Raw genomic sequence first — 20,390 nt, forward strand, 5'->3', positions numbered from 1 at the left:
AGGGGGAGGAGACACAAGATGGCGGCTGGAGGTCACGTGACTCTCCTCAGTGCGCACAGAAGATTCTAGCTGGTGAGTGACGCCCTGGCCCCGCCCCTCCGACCTCTAACCAATGGGAGTCGCAGGCGGTAGTGACGGTGACTGAGGTCGGGTACGCGCAGAGTAGGCGGAGTCGTTAGAGGAAGGACGGTGTGAGGAGAGCGCGCACCGCAATCACGGACTTCTTGTGGGACAAGAGAACCGGGCTGGCCGCGAGGACGGTGAGAAGAGGGGGAGGGGAGGAGGGTACACCGTGCGGGGGGAGAGAAAGAGAGGGGGAAGGGGGAGATAACCGAACCGACACTCCGCTGTCACCGCAACATGGCCGACACCTCATCACAAAATGGCCGCCGTCCCATACCGATCCCTATACACCCCTCCCCCACCGAATACCGATCCCTATGTGTCCTATTCTCCTCATACCGATCCCTATGTGTCCCCTTCCCCCTCATACCGATCCCTATGTGTCCTATTCTCCTCATACCGATCCCTATGTGTCCTATTCCCCTCATACCGATCCCTATGTGTCCTATTCTCCTCATACCGATCCCTATGTGTCCCCTTCCCCCTCATACCGATCCCTATACACCCCTCCCCCACCGAATACCGATCCCTATGTGTCCTATTCTCCTCATACCGATCCCTATGTGTCCCCTTCCCCCTCATACCGATCCCTATGTGTCCTATTCCCCCTCATACCGATCCCTATGTGTCCTATTCTCCTCATACCGATCCCTATGTGTCCTATTCCCCTCATACCGATCCCTATGTGTCCTATTCCCCCTCATACCGATCCCTATGTGTCCTATTCCCCTCATACCGATCCCTATGTGTCCTATTCTCCTCATACCGATCCCTATGTGTCCTATTCTCCTCATACCGATTCCTATGTGTCCTATTCTCCTCATACCGATCCCTATGTGTCCTATTCTCCTCATACCGATCCCTATGTGTCCTATTCTCCTCATACCGATCCCTATGTGTCCTATTCTCCTCATACCGATCCCTATGTGTCCTATTCTCCTCATACCGATCCCTATGTGTCCTATTCCCCCTCATACCGATCCCTATGTGTCCTATTCTCCTCATACCGATCCCTATGTGTCCCCTTCCCCCTCATACCGATCCCTATGTGTCCTATTCCCCTCATACCGATCCCTATGTGTCCTATTCTCCTCATACCGATCCCTATGTGTCCTATTCTCCTCATACCGATTCCTATGTGTCCTATTCTCCTCATACCGATCCCTATGTGTCCTATTCTCCTCATACCGATCCCTATGTGTCCTATTCTCCTCATACCGATCCCTATGTGTCCTATTCTCCTCATACCGATCCCTATGTGTCCTATTCCCCCTCATACCGATCCCTATGTGTCCTATTCCCCCTCATACCGATCCCTATGTGTCCTATTCCCCCTCATACCGATCCCTATGTGTCCTATTCTCCTCATACCGATCCCTATGTGTCCTATTCTCCTCATACCGATTCCTATGTGTCCTATTCTCCTCATACCGATCCCTATGTGTCCTATTCTCCTCATACCGATCCCTATGTGTCCTATTCTCCTCATACCGATCCCTATGTGTCCTATTCTCCTCATACCGATCCCTATGTGTCCCCTTCCCCCTCATACCGATCCCTATGTGTCCTATTCTCCTCATACCGATCCCTATGTGTCCTATTCTCCTCATACCGATCCCTATGTGTCCTATTCTCCTCATACCGATCCCTATGTGTCCTATTCTCCTCATACCGATCCCTATGTGTCCTATTCTCCTCATACCGATCCCTATGTGTCCTATTCCCCCTCATACCGATCCCTATGTGTCCTATTCCCCTCATACCGATCCCTACGTGTCCTTTTCTCCTCATACCGATCCCTATGTGTCCTATTCCCCCTCATACCGATCCCTATGTGTCCTATTCCCCCTCATACCGATCCCTATGTGTCCTATTCCCCCTCATACCGATCCCTATGTGTCCTATTCCCCCTCATACCGATCCCTATGTGTCCTATTCCCCCTCATACCGATCCCTATGTGTCCCCTTCCCCCTCATACCGATCCCTATGTGTCCTATTCTCCTCATACCGATCCCTATGTGTCCTAATCCCCCTCATACCGATCCCTATGTGTCCTAATCCCCCTCATACCGATCCCTATGTGTCCTAATCCCCCTCATACCGATCCCTATGTGTCCTAATCCCCCTCATACCGATCCCTATGTGTCCTATTCCCCCTCATACCGATCCCTATGTGTCCTATTCCCCCTCATACCGATCCCTATGTGTCCTATTCCCCCTCATACCGATCCCTATGTGTCCTAATCCCCCTCATACCGATCCCTATGTGTCCTATTCCCCCTCATACCGATCCCTATGTGTCCTATTCCCCCTCATACCGATCCCTATGTGTCCTATTCCCCCTCATACCGATCCCTATGTGTCCTATTCCCCCTCATACCGATCCCTATGTGTCCTATTCCCCCTCATACCGATCCCTATGTGTCCTATTCCCCCTCATACCGATCCCTATGTGTCCTATTCCCCCTCATACCGATCCCTATGTGTCCTATTCCCCCTCATACCGATCCCTATGTGTCCTATTCCCCCTCATACCGATCCCTATGTGTCCTATTCTCCCTCATACCGATCCCTCTTATATGTACAATACCAATCTTACTGGTCCGTCCTTCTGTAGGGTAGTAGGAGATCTCGGGGTGGAAGGTCCGTCCTTCTGTAGGGTAGTAGGAGATCTCGGGGTGGAAGGTCCGTCCTTCTGTAGGGTAGTAGGAGATCTCGGGGTGGAAGGTCCGTCCTTCTGTAGGGTAGTAGGAGATCTCGGGGTGGAAGGCCCGTCCTTCTGTAGGGTAGTAGGAGATCTCGGGGTGGGATGGCCCGTCCTTCTGTAGGGTAGTAGGAGATCTCGGGGTGGAAGGTCCGTCCTTCTGTAGGGTAGTAGGAGATCTCGGGGTGGATGGTCCGTCCTTCTGTAGGGTAGTAGGAGATCTCGGGGTGGGATGGCCCGTCCTTCTGTAGGGTAGTAGGAGATCTCGGGGTGGATGGCCCGTCCTTCTGTAGGGTAGTAGGAGATCTCGGGATGGGAGTTTGGAGTGACCCCAATTGGACCCGAGGAAGACCTCTACCAGTAGGGGGGGGTGTATCCGAACTGCCGACCCCCACACTGTACTTGTGGTCTTCCGTCAGTATACGGCTTCCTCCAGTCTGAGCATAGATATCAGATATTCCAGCCGCCCCCCATACAAAGCTAGCCGACAACTTAGCTTGCATGTGTCTGAAAACATCAACTCCTTTATTGAAGAAGAAACAGACTTTTATACACTTGAGAAGAATGAGCCGAATATTTACCCCAAACATCACACAATGGTTAGATAACGAGGTACAGCTGACTCATCCCATCTAGACAAGGTTATCATTCACATGCTAATTAACTCAGCACACTTACACCAGACTGGAAGACCAGACTGCTGGCAACAAGGCTAAAACACAATACAATATGACACATTATTATAAGTATAAACACAGAACCCCTTATTATACAGACAATAGGAAGAGACCCCAGTATCAGTCCGTCAGTCACAGACTTCCTGGTGATGGTCTACAACAGTCTATCGGTCTCACAGTGTAAAGTGGGATTAAATCTTCATAGTCCTGAGAGATGATTGATAAATATTACCCTCCCATTTGAGTAATACAAACCATATTCTCAGTGTCCATGAAGTCCATCATTTTCTTGGTGGCCCAGTGCCTCTAATAGACCCCGGGTGACTTACACATAGGAGGAGCCTAGGGGGCAGAGAGAGATTTCCCAACCTCTCTAAGGTAAGCTGTGTTCCACGGACCCCCCCCAACCAAAGTGACTCCCGTCACATCTCTCCCCTTTCTGAAGGAGGCGAACGCAGGAGGGGACCCCAAACGGGTTGACTTTGAAGTTGGTCCATAGTTCCCGTCCCCCAATGTCTGTACCCACCCAGTACCCTAAACAAATTGTCCAGAGCATGACGTTACTCACCCAGGCAACCTCGGCCTCTCTCGTAGGACATACCTGCTGCGGGGGAGAAGCGTGGACTGTCCCTTCTCTCAGGAGTCCTTTCAGCCGCTGGAGAGAAGACAGGGTGGCTGGGCTCACTTCCTCAGGCTGTTGGGGATCTGGGCTGACTGTCCAGCATCCATGGGGTATACAGGTGGGGATTGTAGTCCCATCCACTTTCTCAGGAAACCCATCCTTTGTACGTTGAGGGCAGAGGCCAGCAGCACTCTGCTCTGTTGCCAGCTCTTCTGCTGTGTTGATGTCATCATTCTGGGGCGCCGTCTGCTGCTGGGGGGTGATCACCACCTTCTTACCCTGGGCCCCTGGAACTGCTGCAGGTGTGGGGCAGAGGTCTTGGACCCTCTGTCCAGTTGTCAGCGCTTCAGCTGTAGAAGTTTCTTGTAACTCCACAGATGGTGCTGGCAGGAAATCCCATGTCCCTGTCAGTGGTGTAGGAGAAAGGTCGGCTGCCTCTTCTCTTAGGGAGGCTGAAGCTGCTGGTGGGGTTGGGTAGAGTTCAGTGATGTTAGGCCCTGATGCCAACTGTTCCGCAGGGAAGTAAACTGAAAAGTCAGTGGCCTTGCACACATCTTCCTGGGTCACCATTTGTTGCAGGCAGAGGTCAGCAGCGCTAGGCCTGGATCTCCGCTCTTCTGCTGGAGGCTCACTGGGAGGTTCCTCCTCAGCAGAAAAGTCTATTAAATCCCCAGCCTCTGGAATTACTGAAAGTCCAGGGCATGGGCTGGTGGCTCTTGGGCCCAGTGCCAACACTTTGGCAGGTGATTTATCATCCATATCATCCTCCGATGAAGTCAGGTAAAACTGTAATCCGGGGCTGGATAGTGGGACCGACCCTCTCCACTCCCAGTGCTGTTTGCTGCTGCTGGGATGAGGGACCTTCAATCTCCTCTCCCGGTAACACTGGCCGGTGCTGAGCAGAGTCTAGCAGCCATCTATAGGCGATCTCCAGCTCCCTTTCCTGAATGGCCAGAAACTCCAAATCTTCCAGTGCCCAGAGCACTTCCAAGGTGTTCAGGATCTCTTCTCTGGAATCCATAATTTCCTCTAATCGCCACTCCAAATCACTCCCAAAGTTAGGGTCCCCTGACCACTTCGCCAATAACAGTCCCAGGCCGCTGTAGCCAAAGCCTTCCATTGGCACACTTGGGTTACATACCAGCGGAGAGCTCTGTAGCTCTCGTCCAATCTTATCTCCTCCTGGACAAGCCTGCTTAACTCGGCTTTCCATTCCTTGTGTGGTGTATCTCCCAAAACCAGCACCCACAATCCATACTGGGACCAGTACCCACAGTCCATACTGGGACCAGTACCTTTCCTGGAAGGAGGGTAGGATTTTTCCCTGGTGTCGCTGCTCACAGGCTAGCGCTTCCTTCCAGACTTCCAATCATACCATCATAGCAGGACCTTCTCTGACACCGGTCCTGTGCTGTATCCGCATCTCTCACAACCTTCTTCCGAGTTCTCTTCCTTGGCGGCTGATATCTGTACCTCTCCTCTTCTGTTCCCTGGACCTTGGATCCCGGTGGATGTTTGGATGTCCCAGACTGCAGGAAGCATCCCACCGCTTGCCACCAATGTAACGGACCTGCGACCCACACTGTTTGTGGACTTCCGTCAGTATACGGCTTCCTCCAGTCTTGAACATAGATGGATATTCCAGCCGCCCCCCATACAAAACTAGCTGACAACTTGGCTTGTATGGATCTGAAAGCAACTAACTCTTTATGAACAAAGACTTTTTATAGACTTGAGAAGTATGTCAGTCACTACATGAAGACTGACCCGAATATTTACCCAAAACATCACACAATGGTTAGATAACGAGGTACAGCTGACTCATGGCTAATCCCATCTAGACAAGGTTATCATTGACATGCTAATTAACTCAGTGCACCGAAACAAGCTGGGGTGAGAAAACTGCCCGGTAACAAAAGTAATACAAAATGACACCTTATCCTAAGTATAAAAACAGAACCCCTTATTATTCAGACAATAGGAAGAGACCCCAGTATCAGTCCGTCAGTCACAGACTTCCTGGTGATGGTCTACAACAGTCTATAGGTCTCAGTGTAAAGTGGGATTAAATCTTCATAGTCCTGAGAGATGATTGATAATTTATTACACTCCCATTTGAGTAATACAAACCATATTCTCAGGGTCCATGAAGTCCATCATTTCCTCCCTAATAGACACAGGGTGACTTAAACATAAAAGGGGCCTAGGGGGCTGAGAAGGATTTCCCAACCTCTCTAAGTTAAGCTGTGTTCCACGGACCCCCCCCCCCAACCAAAGTGACCTCCCGTCACAGGGATGTTTGGAGTATAAGGGTGTAACTAGCACATGGTGGGGAAGTCTGCTCCAGGAAAAGCTCCCTCTTCAGGTTGTGTTGGGTAGGAAAAGCAATCAGGCTGTATATTGATTAGAGCTGCTCGAGATCGCGATTCACTCCCCCTGACGATCTTAACATGACACTTGCTGGATTCTTTACATAGCTGTGAGGGAGCAGCTGTCAAAAAAAAAAAAAAAAAAAAAGCCTCCTGCAAAAGCCTATCAGCATGAGCCCCGGTTCACACTACTGCGTGTGCGGGGTTCGCATGTTATGTCGGAGCGCACTGCTCCGACATGACATGCGATCAGCTGTGCGGTGCGAGTTTAGCCATACAGTTTGTATGGCTAAATTCGCATCGCACCCGCAGCAAACACGCACAGGAGGCATTTTTGCTGCCGCATCAGGATCGGATCGCACAGCGGTTCACACTTGTGCGATCCGATCCTGTGCGAATTGCACGATCGCACTGCGATATGCGATCAAACTGGGGGTGTCGTTAAGATTACATTGACACCCCCAGCGGATCGCATATGGCAGTGTGAACTGCCGGGGGTGCGTGTGCGATGCGGGAACAGGCTGCGAATTCGCAGCCTTCCCGCATCGCATCAGTGTGAACCGAGCCTTAGGCTGCATTCACATGTCAGCTTATAATCGCGGGCAGAACCGCCGCGGTTCCGCCCGCGATTCGGAGATTTATTGCAAATCGCGGGACGCCTAGCGTTGCCCGTTGATTTGCAATAGCCCCCCAAACGCCGAGCGATGTTGCCGCGATTTACGCCCGCCAAATAGCGGCAACATCGCGCAAACAAAATCGCGGGACGCAATACGCTCCAAAGAAGCTCTTGTACTTTTTTGGAGCGTATTGCGTCCCGCGATTTTGTTTGCGCGATGTTGCCGCTATTTGGCGGGCGTAAATCGCGGCAACATCGCTCGGCGTTTGGGGGGCTATTGCAAATCAACGGGCAACGCTAGGCGTCTCGCGATTTGCAATAAATCTCTGAATCGCGGGCGGAACTGCGGCGGTTCTGCCCGCGATTATAAGCTGACATGTGAATGCAGCCTTAGTCTCCCACTGAACTGTAAACACAAATGATTACATTGTATCTTTTCTTTCCCTCTGCCGGAGGAAGGAAGTTTAACCTCTTAAAGACTAAACCTTTTTCCTACAATTGTTGCTTGCAAGTTAAATCAGTTTATTTTTCCTAGAAAAGTAGTTAGAACCCCCAAACATTTCTATATTTTTTTTTTTAGCAGAGACCCTGCAGAATAAAATGGTGATTATGTCACACTGTATTTGCGCAGCAGTCTTTCAAACGCAATTAATACTTTAATGAATAAAAAAATAAAACAAAACCGTAAAGTTATCCCAATTTTTTTTTATAATGTAAAAGATGTTACACAGAGAATCGTGATCTTTATTCCAAGCAAAAAAAAATCGTGATTCTCATTTTGGCCAGAATCGTGCAGCTCTAATATTGATTGGCTGGTTGTATTCTAGATGCCGCACTCCAGACGGTACCGGTCATCGGAGAGGCGGAGCCGAGGGAGTTACCACGAGCGTTACAGAAGCCGGAAGCACCGGAGGAGAAGCAGGTCGCGAAGCAGCAGCAGTGGCCGAGGCCGTGACCGGCGTCACAGGCGGGGTGACAGTTACCATGAAAGGTCGCGGAGGTGGGTGTTGTGTTGAGAAGATCCATGTAGTACTGAGGCTATAGTGGGGGCTGGGAACAGCACTGTATTTGTAATAACCCCCCTCAGGATCACATGGAAGGGTGATTGGTAGAGTTAAGACAGTGTATCGGTGGGGGGGGGGGGGATTACTGGAGGGCATGGTACTGGGGTCCAGGGGGAGGATTGGTGGGGGCATGGTACTGGGGTTCAGGGGGAGGATTGGTGGAGGACACAGTACTGCGGTCCAGGGGGAGGGTGGGTGCAGGGCATGGTACTGGGGTTCAGGGGGAGGATTGGTGGAGGATACAGTACTGCGGTCCAGGGGGAGGATTGGTGGAGGGCATGGTACTGGGGTCCAGGGGGAGGGTGGGTGGAGGGCATGGTACTGGGGTTCAGGGGGAGGATCCAGTACTGCGCTCCAGGGGGAGGATTGGTGGAGGATCCAGTACTGGGGTGCAGGGGGAGGATTGGTGGGGGGCATGGTACTGGGGTCCAGGGGGAGGATTGGTGGAGGGCATGGTACTGGGGTCCAGGGGGAGGATTGGTGGAGGATACAGTACTGCGGTCCAGGGGGAGGATTGGTGGAGGATCCAGTACTGGGGTGCAGGGGGAAGATTGGTGGAGGGCATGGTACTGGGGTTCAGGGGGAGGATTGGTGGAGAACATCGTACTGGGGTCCAGAGGGAAGATGGGTGGAGGGCATGGTACTGCGGTCCAGGGGGAGGGTGGGTGGAGGGCATGGTACTAGGGTCCAGGGGGAAGATTGGTGGAGGACACAGTACTGGGGTTCTGGAAGGAGCATTTGGGGGGGGGGGGGGGGGTTGGGAAGGATTGGTGGATGCCCATGGGTTTGGGAAGGGGGGGGTTCAGGAAGGGGGATTGGGTGCCATGGTTTGGGAAGGAGGGCACTTGGCTTTGGCGGTGACATTGCGTTTTTTTTCCCCCAGTTATGACGCACGTTCCTCGGACAGACGAGCGCACGATCGCAGATATGTAGACACGTATCGGAGGAATGATTACAGCCGGGACAGAGAGCTGTACTATGACGCAGAGTACCGACATTCTTATGACTACCGGCGCTCCCGGGAGGACAGTTACAGGAGCGGGAAGAGCACCCGGCGCAAGCAGAAGCGCAGGAAGCGTAGAACAAGGTCTTATAGCCGCTCGTCCTCGGTGAGTATTCCCCGGAGCTGAGCTCATTCTGCTCCCCCCTTTTCCTTCTCTCTTAGGGCAAGTCTCGGTAAGTGCACCCCCATACTGCTTCCTTTGTATTGTTGGGGTTAGTGGGGTGGGAGGGGGTAGTCCTCACTGAACGCATGCTAGATATTCCTGTATGTCCCCCCTTCCCCCGTAGTCTCTAGACGCCTGTAGTATTGTAGCCTGGCCTGTGTACAGAATACGCCTTATGTGTGTGTCCAATGCCGGCTCATTCTACTCTATACAATCCTGGGGTGCTGGTCCCCCCTCCCCCAATGGATGTGTATAAAGATACCTGGGGTATATAGGTAGCTCTTCCCCCCCCCAGTGTGTATACAGAGGTACCCGGGGTATGTAGGTAGCTCCTCCCCCAGTGTATATAGAGGTACCCAGGGTATATAGGTAGCTCCTCCCCCGGTGGAAGAGTGTATATAGAGGTACCCGGGGTATGTAATTAGCTCCTCCCCCCCAGTGTGTATATAATTGGCTCCTCCCCCAGTGGTCACATGGCCATCTGTAAGTCCTGGGGTGGGGGATAAATAAAGGGGTACTCCGGGCATCTTTCAGAATCTCTTCTTAGCTCCTGTTTTTCCTGCTTTTGCAAAAATGAAAAAACATGAAGCAGAATTGTTTTTTTCTTTTTTTTTTTTTTTTCTTTTTGTTTTTTTGTTTTCTTTTTATATATATTTTTTTATTTCTTTGATTTTCTGGTTAGTGTATTTGTATCTTGACCTGTTCCCTTGCAATATCCCTATCGTTATATATTCCTATGTGCCGTATGAATTGGCTGGGAATCTACTGCACACCCTCCTCCTACCTCAAACTACACTGTGAATGAATTTCCAAACCAACCAACCTTTGTGCCGCTGGTTTGAAAATCTGATTGGCTGGTGAATGGTGGTGTTTTGCCGGGAATGACGGGGTCCCCCGAACAGAGGAGTCGCCAGAGCAGCAGCAGGCAGGCCAAGAGTGTGGAAGACGACGTGGAGGGTCACCTGATCTATCGCAACGGCGACTGGCTACAAGAAAGATGTACAGCCAAATCGTAACATAATTTAGCTCTCTAGTTCTAAGATCCCCCCTCCCCCCAGAGACGCTGCACACCTGTCTGTCTTTATTTTTGTGTTTGATTAATGCAGAGAAAAGCCCCCTTCCTCCTCCTCCTCTTCCTCCTCTATATTATTTATCATACTTTGTATATAGACATCTGTATATATTTATATGCTAGTTGGAGGGCAGGAAGACAATAGAGTAACTGATTGTGGCCCAGATCTCACCTCCCCCCCTTCCCAGGCTCCTCCTCCCTGACCCCGCCTTCTCTCTGCTTCCCCCTCACAGATGAGATTGTCAGCACCCTGGGCGAGGGCACCTTTGGCCGAGTTGTGCAGTGTGTAGACCACAGACGGTGAGTGATAACGCTAAAGAAAGACAAACCTCAGACCAAACTATAAAATGAAGCACTATTCACTATCAACTTCTACAACACTAAGGGGGGGTATACAAATCACCATTCACTATCAACTTCTACAACACTAAGAGGGGGGGGGTATATACAAATCACCATTCACTATCAACTTCTACAACAGTAAGAGGGGGGGGGGGGGGTATACAAATCACCATTCACTATCAACTTCCACAACACTAAGGGGGGGGAGGGATATACAAATCGCCATTCCCTATCAACTTCCACAACACTAATGCCCCGTACACACGTACCGATTGTCGGCCGTAAATATTCGGCCGACTGCCGATTGTAGGCTTGTTAGTATGATTCTTCCGACAGCGCACTTTCGGCCGAACAGAATCTGTCGTGCAAGCATTAAAATTTTTGTTGGCCAACACCAGAACGGCCGATTGTTCGCCAGTCAGTACAGATTTCAGCTGACAGACAGCAGATTAGCAAGACTGGGCATGCTCAGAGAAGAAAAAAGACAAGGAAAGTGAACTATCACATGACATCACTACTGCAGTCGGCTGTTGTTGGCCGACAAAATTCGTGTGCAGTCTTTTGCAGTTTTCAACACATGACAGCCCTGGACAAAAGACGGCCGATCGTTCGGCCGATGATCGGTACGTGTGTACGAGGCATAAGGGGGGGGAGGGATATACAAATCACTATTCACTATCAACTTCCACAACACTAAGGGGGGGGGGGGTATATACAAATGCCAGGAGCCTAGCTAGTAAAATGGATGAGCTGGAACTGTTAGTACATGAGGAGGACATAGACCTTGTGGGAATAACTTGGTTCGACCCCTCACATGACTGGCTGGCCAATATCCAAGGGTTTTCTGTGTATCGGAAGGAAAATGGGGGAGGGGTATGTCTGTCAAGAATAATGTAAGGGTGATTGAGAGGAGTGACATTATGGAAGGGATGAGCATGGATTTAGAATCCGTGTGGGAAGAACTCCATAGGGAAGGGGAAAAGTAGTTGTGGGCCACCCAACCAAGGGGAGGAGGTAGAGCTGGAATTTATATCACTGTTGGGTAAAGTGGCAAAGCTGGGATCAGTCATCATATTGGGGGACTTCAATTATCCCGACATTGACTGGGAAGAGGGGACTACACACTCACAGAAGGCCCGTCTATTCACGGAAACCTTACAGGATAATTACATGTCACAGTTGGTGGATTCCCCTACTAGAGAGAATGCAATCCTGGATCTATTGATTACTAATGACCCAGACATAATCTCGGAGGAAGGAGTCCAGGACAATCTGGGCTCTAGCGATCACAGGATGATCACATTTAGTATAAATAACAATATAACAAGGCAAGTGGGGAACATAAGAACCCTAAACTTCAGAAGGGCAAACTTTCCAAAATTGTACTCAATGATGGAAAGGGTAAACTGGGACCAAACCCTGGGATCACTGACCACAGAGGAAAAATGGGAATGCTTTAGGAACATATTAAACAAAGGCATCTTGCAGTGCATTCCTATGGGAAATAAATTTAGAAGAGACAAAGCCAAACCTGGCTGACTAAACTGTAATGTTAAAAAAAAAAAAAATGGCCTTGAAGAAATATAAATCAGGGCACAGTATCGGCTTTCCAGCAATACAAGGAGGCAAATAAGCAATGGAATCCAAATGGCTAAAATCAACTTGGCCAGACAAATTGCAGAGGATAGTAAAAATTCTTTAAATATATCAACAGCAAAAAAACTAGGGCAGAGCATATTGCACACATAATTACCGATGATGGGAGGATGGTTACAGAGGACACTGATGCCTCGTTTCCACTGAGTGGAACGGTTCGGCTCGGTATAGTTTGGAATGGTCCTGCCTATTCAGGTGAGCATTTCCACTGCAAATTGGACTACCAGGGGCCATGCGTGGTTTACACCAAACGCGGTGTTTGTTTTGCGCTTTTGTTTGACGTGAGCATTGGCGTTTTCCTGTCTGCCAATCAGTGGAATGTATGGTGTGACGCCAGTAGCTCCACCTTAACCGTACCATTTCCTATGGCCCTACGTCTGAAGGAGGACCATGAATGGTGTGTTTTGGTTCGGTTGTATGGGCCACTTTCATAACGGGAAACACTCAAATTAGCGTACCGAACCAATCCGCTCAGAGGAAACGAGGTAAGAGAAGGCAACCGTGATGAATGCTTTTTCTCAGTCTTTACACAGGAAAATGAGGGGTACACTGACCATGACTGCATGGGGGGTACACTGACCATGACTGCATGGGGGGTACACTGACCATGACTGCATGGGGGGTACACTGACCATGACTGCATGGGGGGTACACTGACCATGACTGTATGGGGGGGGTACACTGACCATGACTGTATGGGGGGGGGGGTACACTGACCATGACTGTATGGGGGGGGGTACACTGACCATGACTGTATGGGGGGGGGTACACTGACCATGACTGTATGTGGGGGGGGTACACTGACCATGACTGTATGTGGGGGGGTACACTGACCATGACTGTATGTGGGGGGGTACACTGACCATGACTGTATGTGGGGGGTACACTGACCATGACTGTATGTGGGGGGTACACTGACCATGACTGTATGGTTAGTAGTAATACACAGGATTTGCCACTATGGCTAACAGAGGGTGAAATCAGGGAAAGGCTGGATAAACTTAACACAAACAAATCACCAGGACCGGATGGCGTACATCCGAGAGTACTCAAGGAACTCAGTAAGGTTATATCCAGACCACTGTTCCTGATCTTTGCTGACAGTATTAGGACAGGAGATGTACCAGGAGATTGGAGGAAAGCTAACATGATTCCGATATTCAAAAAGGGGCAGAGGCATATCCCGGGAAATTATAGGCCTGTCAGTCTGACATCAGTAGTATGTAAACTTCTGGAGGGGATAAGGGACTATATCGTAGTTTGCTAAAGATAACATCAGCAGTAATCAGCACGGGTTTACAAATGGACGTTCTTGTCAAACCAATCTCTTAACATTCTACGAGGAGGTGAGCTGTGAGCTAGATAGGGGCAGACCAGTGGATGTGGGGTACCTGGATTTTGCTAAGGCGTTTGATACAGTTCCCCACAAGCGCTTAATTTATAAAATTAAGGTCTGGAGGCATCGACCACAAGGTTTCAAAAGGTGGTAATAAACAGCGCATACTCAGGCTGGTCTGGGGGGGTAAGTGGGGTCCCCCAAGGCTCAGTCCTGGGGCCAACCTTGTTCAATTTATTCATAAACAGCATTGAGGACGGGATCAGTAGTTCTATATCAGTTTTTGCAGATGACACAAAATTGGGCAGGGCAATAACTGCACAGCATGAAGCAGATATCCTACAGAATGACCTGGACAAAATTAGAGTGGGCAACTGCATGGCAAATGAGGTTTAATGTGGAGAAGTGTAAGGTTTTGCACTTGGGGACTAAAAGCATAAAATCACAATACACGTTAGGGGGGGAACCCTTGGGGGAATCAAAAATGGAGAAGGATCTGGGAGTCTTGGTTGATAGACTAAGCAATAGCATGCAATGTCAAGCGGCAGCTGCCACTTCAATCCCACAGGAAGGGGGGTACTAATTCCACCCCCAGTTTAAAAATGGGTCCCGGGGTGGTGCCTCTAGCTGCAGACACTACCCCACTATAACCCCTTCAGACGATGTATAGGGGTACGTCAGTTTGCGGGGAGCAGTTAAAAAAAAATAGCACAGATGGAATCTGAAGTGATGAACCAGAAGTGATGGCACATCGCTTCCAGTCTACTATAGTGGTGAGCCAATCAAAACCCATCCTGGCTTTTCCTGGCAGGGACACTGGCTGGGTGCTCGGATGGAAGATCCTAAGCAAATGGTGGGTGGGGGGGAGCCTTGTACCCTCCCGCTCATTGTCAAGGCAGTCTAGGAGCTAGTTGGCTACTAGTGGCACTTTCTCACTGCAAGTACCGGCTGGGCTCTACTCGGCCCTGCTTGGTCCGGTTTGCTTTTCCACTGCTGGTACCGCATGGTACGGTATGGTTTGTTTTTCCACTAAAGTAGTACTAAAGTTAAGTGGGTGGCATAACAACGGGGTGGGTGGGATTCTCTGACCAATCAGTGGCTAGTAGTGACTGCATGCAAAGGATTGTGGGATATGGTACCTCTTGGAACCACAATCGAGGTGGTACTGTTTTAGAGAGCCGTACCGTTGCTTTTCAGTGCAGTGGAAAAGCACCGCCGTACCGAACCGTTCCTACGCCGTACCATGCGGTACCAGCAGTGGAAAAGCACAAAAGCGAGCCGAACCGTTCGGTTCCATGCAGTGGAAAAGCGCCATAGGATTGCATTACAAGAGCACCAACTGCCAGCTCTGAAAACCGTTACCGGGGTGATACCTGGAGGGGCCGATCTTCCCAGTACCACCATGTGAAGGCCGATTGACGTACCCGGTATGGGACCAATCACCAACTGGTTATACATTCTCATAGGATTGTCATCTGTGTGTGGGAAGTGTGCCGCCCTCTGATAATTACAGGGTGTGTAAATGACAGCTCTGAGCAGATGTGTGACAACATTGTCCCCTCGGGGGTGACAGTCGGGGGACACGGAAATCACTTTCCTCTTTATGTTTTGCTGCAGGGGAGGCGTCCGAGTGGCTCTAAAAATCATTAAAAATGTCGAGAAATATAAAGAGGCAGCACGGCTGGAGATCAACGTGCTGGAGAAGATCATTGAGAAGGACCCCGACAGCAAAAAGTAAGTGCCTGCCCCCTCCCCCGTACAGGCTGTGGCCCGGAGCCCCCCCCACCCTGTACCGGCTGTGCCCCGCCGATCTCCTCCCTCTCCCTGCTGATGTGTTTTCCTCCCGCAGTCTCTGTGTTCGGATGTACGATTGGTTTGATTATCACGGACACATGTGCATCTCCTTCGAGCTGTTGGGTCTCAGCACCTTCGATTTCCTAAAAGAGAACAACTACCTGCCCTACCCCATCCACCAGGTGCGGCACATGGCTCAGCAGCTGTGCCAGGCGGTGAAATGTAAGTACTGCTTGTGTCATGTGACCTGGCCGATCGCCATGTGACGTCCCCTCTCCTAATTCTATCTCTGATTGGCAGTTCTTCATGACAACAAACTGACCCACACCGACCTGAAACCAGAAAACATCCTCTTTGTGGATTCCGACTACGACCTGACCTACAATGTGGAGAAGGTGGGTACCCCCCCATATCACCTGATGATGTCATCCAGTGGGGGTGTATTAGAGAGGGGATGATGTCATCCAGTGGGGGGGGTATTTTGAGAGGAGATGATGTCATCCAGTGGGGGGGGGGGGTATTGGAGAGGAGATGTCTTCGGGTGTGGGAATATTGGGGGAGGGGGGATGATGTCATCCGGGGGGATTATTGGTGGAGGGGAGGATGATGTCGTCCGGGGGGGATAATTGGAGGAGGAGGGGGATGATGTCACCCGGGGGGGATAATTGGAGGAGGGGGGATGTCGTCTGGGTAAGATAATTGGAGGAGGGGGAGATGATGTCATCCAGTGGGGGGGGGAATTGGCGAGGGGATGATTTATCCAGTGGGGGGGAGGGGTATTGGCGAGTGGATGAATTCATCCAGGGGGGGGTATTGGTGAGGGGATGATTTCATCCGGGGGGGGGGTGGTATTGGCGAGGGGATGATTTCATCCAGTGGGGGGGGGGGGGGTTATTGGTGAGGGGATGATTTCATCCAGTGGGGGGGGGGGGGTATTGGCGAGGGGATGATTTCAGGTATTGGCGAGGGGATGATTTCATCCAGTGGGGGGGTATTGGCGAGGGGGTGATTTCATCCAGTGGGGTGGGGGGGTAGATGAGTAGATGGCCACCGGTGTGTTGGGTAACATGCACACCCCTCCCTGTTTATGGGTAACATTGTACGCCCCCTCCCCCCCCTGTTTATAGTGGGTAACGTTGTCCTCGTGTTTCTCTCAGAAGAGAGATGAGAGATTTGTAAAGAAGACGGACGTCCGAGTCGTAGATTTTGGCAGCGCCACATTTGACACTGAACACCACAGCACCATTGTGTCCACCCGCCACTACCGAGCGCCGGAGGTCATCCTTGGTAAGTGGCGCCTCCTGAGTACGTTCTGTGTACTCATGTTTCCTGCAGCCTTGTATGACCCCAGTTTTCCCCTCCCCTCTCCACAGAGCTCGGGTGGAACCAGCCATGTGATGTGTGGAGTATCGGATGTATTATCTTCGAGTATTATGTGGGCTTCACCCTCTTCCAGGTGAGTGTGTACCCCTATTGTATGTGAGCGGTGTCCCCTCCCCCCCCTCCATCCCAACTGTCCTCATGGTGGCGCTCTTCTCTGCAGACACATGACAACAAGGAACACCTGGCTATGATGGAGAGGATTCTGGGTCCGATCCCCTCCAGGATGGTCCGAAAGACAAGGTAAGGAATTGTGGGGGTGTTATCTAATGTGGGGGGGGGTGTTATCTGATGTGTGTGGGTCTCCAGGGGGGATTCATCTGACCTGTCACTCCTTACCTCCAGGAAGCAGAAGTATTTCTACCGTGGGCGGCTGGACTGGGAGGACGGCTCCTCTGCAGGGCGCTACGTACGAGACAACTGCAAACCTCTGAGGGTAAGAGAATCTGTGTTTATCGGGGGGGGGGAGGCGATTCATTGCAGAGGATGAGAGTCCCCTGTCCCCATATAGGAATGATCATGTGGGCCCCCCCAAACTAATAGTATAAGATGGGATCCCGTGCTCCCCCCATACCCCATACTGATAGTATTATAGGATGGAATTACAACCCCCCCCCCATACTGATAGTATTATAGGATCGGATCACCACCCCCCCCCCCCTCCCCCATATTGATAGTATTATAGGATGGGACCCCCCCATACTGATAGTATTATAGTATGGAATCCCATGCCCCCCATACTGATAGTATTATAGGATGAGATCACATGCCCCCCCCCCCCCCCCCATACTGATAGTATTATAGGATGGAATCAAATCCCCCCCCATACTGATAGTGATAGTATTATAGGATGGGACCCCCCCATACTGATGGGATCGCTATGACGCTGACTCCTCCCTCTTGCAGCGGTACATGTTGAATGACTCGAGCGATGAACACCGCCAGCTCTTCGATCTCATAGAGGGAATGCTGGAATACGAACCGTCCAAACGTTTGTCGCTGTCCGAGGCTCTGAAACATCCCTTCTTCTCCCCTCTGAAGAGCGAACACAACTTGAAACACTGGGACACAGGGCGGGACATCAGCCGATGACTACACTGGATACCAGCCAATGAGGGGTCATCCTGATCCCGGTCCTTCATGAACTGAACACTCAGCAGTCGCATTAAACTGTCCATATGTGAAATAATATTCTATATATATATATTCTGTACAGTCCGGAGCCCAGGCTGCCATGTACATAGAGAGTCCTGCTTGTGTGCTGGCACTGCTCCACCCGGTGGTGGGTGACCTGCACTGCACATGTACATTTTTTGTCCTATAATTTATAACGTCAGTGTTAGGGATGGGGGGGAGGGGTAGCGTGGCGCCATGCAGCTCGCAGTGTTTTTATATAAAGTTTTGTACAGTCTTTGTGAGAAATAAACACCTTATGTTTGTACGAAAACTGTGCGCCCTCCACTTTTAGTCCTCTCTGGTGATTGGGAGAACCGAATTCACATCCTGTGCCGTACGTAAAGCTATGGAGGAAGGCCGTTCTGATCCTGGATCCTCATACATTGGAAGATGTCCTCCTGGGATCTGCAGTGCAGGAAGGGGGGATGGAAATGTGGGGGCCGTGCAGGAAGGGGGGATGGAAATGTGGGGGCCGTGCAGGAAGGGGGGATGGAAATGTGGGGGCCGTGCAGGAAGGGGGGATGGAAATGTGGGGGCCGTGCAGGAAGGGGGGATGGAAATGTGGGGGCCATGCAGGAAGGGGGGACGGGAAGGGTGTGCCATGTGGGAAGGGTGGATGGGAAGAGTGTATGCCATACATGAAGGGTGTGTGCCATGTGGGAAGGGTGGATGGGAAGTGTGTGTGCCATGTGGGAAGGGTGGACGGAAGAGTGGGTCCCGTGTGGAAAGGTGGACGGAAATGTGGGGGCCGTGCAGGAAGGGTGTATGCTATACATGAAGTGTGTGTGCCATGTGGGAAGGGTGGACGGAAGAGTGGGTCCCGTGCAGGAAGGGTGGACGGGAAGTGTGTGTGCCATGTGGGAAGGGTGGACGGGGAGTGTGGGGTCCCGTGTGGAAGGGTTGGTGCAGGAAGGATGGAGTCTTCTGACTGGTCCACATGTTGAGTATGCTTCGGCTAAGGTGATGAAGGATGTGCAGGCCAAGCACTCAGATATGGGTTCTTCACTCTCCAAGAGACCTCTTCAGATCCACTCTGGATACCCTTATGAAGGATGCTAATTGGTAGAGTCCCGGTCTTCCTTGGCCAATGAAGCCCAAAGCTCAGTCTGGAAGGACTTTTCCCTCACTAGTGGTCAAGAAGTCACTTTTTCTCTGCCTCAAACTCTTAACTAGAACCCAAACTGAGCCCCCCTTGCCTTCTGCATATCCTGGAACTTTTAGGGCTACCAAACCCTTCAGCATGGGGTTGCCTCTCCCCAAACTGGTGGAACTTCAGATATTTGGACAGCTTGTATCTCCGAAGCTTGGTTGTCGGAGAAGGTTCCCAAAGGCTCCTAACTAGGGTACCCTCTCAGCCCCCTGCATGGCTTCAGGCTAACCTTACGGTGTTGCTGAGCAGATATGGAACACACTAATTGCCCCAGTCTCTGTTGCAAAACCATTTTAGGGGTTTTACTCCACCCGTCTCTATTCCAGAATGGGACATCCACCCTATCTTGGATTTCAAGGCTCTAAATGCCTTCATTTGGTCCTGCACACTCCATCATAGAACCCCTCCAGGTCTGGCATCGTGTCCCTCCATCAAGGAGACTTTCTGACCTCTGTGGACATCAAGGATGGATTCCTGCACCATTTCCATTGCAAAGTAGATGCTCAAACAGGAGTATTGAGTGCAAGAGGCCTTATTCTTCAGTCCAGTATCTGTACTGGGGACTGGCAGCCACTTTCAAGGGAGTGATTTGGCTAATTTCATTGCAGACCCCAACAGCACAACATTCTGTCGTCATGGGAATGGTCGGTCCAGTCTGCTGCCTAGGACTATGTTGTCCCTGGCTTGGTGGCTCAGGAATCCGTCTGTCTTTAAAAAGATCATCATGATTGATGTCGTCTGTTGGGCTGGGGAGGAGTCCTGGGCACCCTGTTGGTGCAGAGTCCACATGGACATCAGAGTAACCTTGTCTCCCACATTCTGTAACTCGCTAGAACTTCAAGTGTTGGGTCATCTGATTCCTCTCTGTTGGTTGTCTGACCAAATCAGAAGTCCTGTCAAGGTGGAGCAGATCCTGTCCTGGGCAGAACTTCAGATCCCAGCCTTGTCCACCATTTTCCTCCCAGATGTGGACAATTAAACCTCCTCAGGCAGCAGGATCTGGGTCCAACATCTGGAGGTGTTTCTGGACCTTTCACAAGAGGTTGATGCCCAATGTGGGCCTCCTGGCCTCCCAAGTTCAACAAACTGAGCAGGTGTGCCTCCATGTATAGGGACCCTGCGGTGGGTACTTGTAACGAGAC

At 51.0% G+C, this 20,390-nt stretch overlaps 1 protein-coding gene across 1 annotated transcript; it reads left to right on the forward strand.

Moving 5' to 3' along the window:
• The first annotated feature begins 145 nt into the window (after positions 1-145).
• Positions 146-18,269, forward strand: CLK2 (CDC like kinase 2). Its single transcript, XM_082242775.1, has 13 exons — positions 146-260; positions 7,940-8,112; positions 9,060-9,285; positions 10,245-10,341; positions 10,648-10,714; positions 15,366-15,482; positions 15,598-15,764; positions 15,843-15,937; positions 16,700-16,829; positions 16,916-16,998; positions 17,086-17,165; positions 17,268-17,358; positions 17,829-18,269. The coding sequence occupies exons 2-13, from the start codon at positions 7,940-7,942 to the stop codon at positions 18,012-18,014; spliced, it is 1,512 nt and encodes a 503-aa protein (XP_082098901.1). The 5' UTR covers positions 146-260; the 3' UTR covers positions 18,015-18,269.
• Positions 18,270-20,390: the final 2,121 nt, after the last annotated feature.

This window comes from Pelophylax lessonae, assembly GCF_965119305.1.
Source record: "Pelophylax lessonae genome assembly, chromosome: 13".
Taxonomy (NCBI): domain Eukaryota; kingdom Metazoa; phylum Chordata; class Amphibia; order Anura; family Ranidae; genus Pelophylax; species Pelophylax lessonae.

Excerpts from the sequence above, each read along its gene's own strand:
- CLK2 (XM_082242775.1), top strand. The coding sequence starts at position 7,940 with ATGCCGCACTCCAGACGGTACCGGTCATCGGAGAGGCGGAGCCGAGGG. Across the intron at positions 15,938-16,699 it reads TGACCTACAATGTGGAGAAG|AAGAGAGATGAGAGATTTGT; the intron begins GTGGGTACCCCC and ends TGTTTCTCTCAG. Across the intron at positions 16,830-16,915 it reads AGCGCCGGAGGTCATCCTTG|AGCTCGGGTGGAACCAGCCA; the intron begins GTAAGTGGCGCC and ends CCCTCTCCACAG.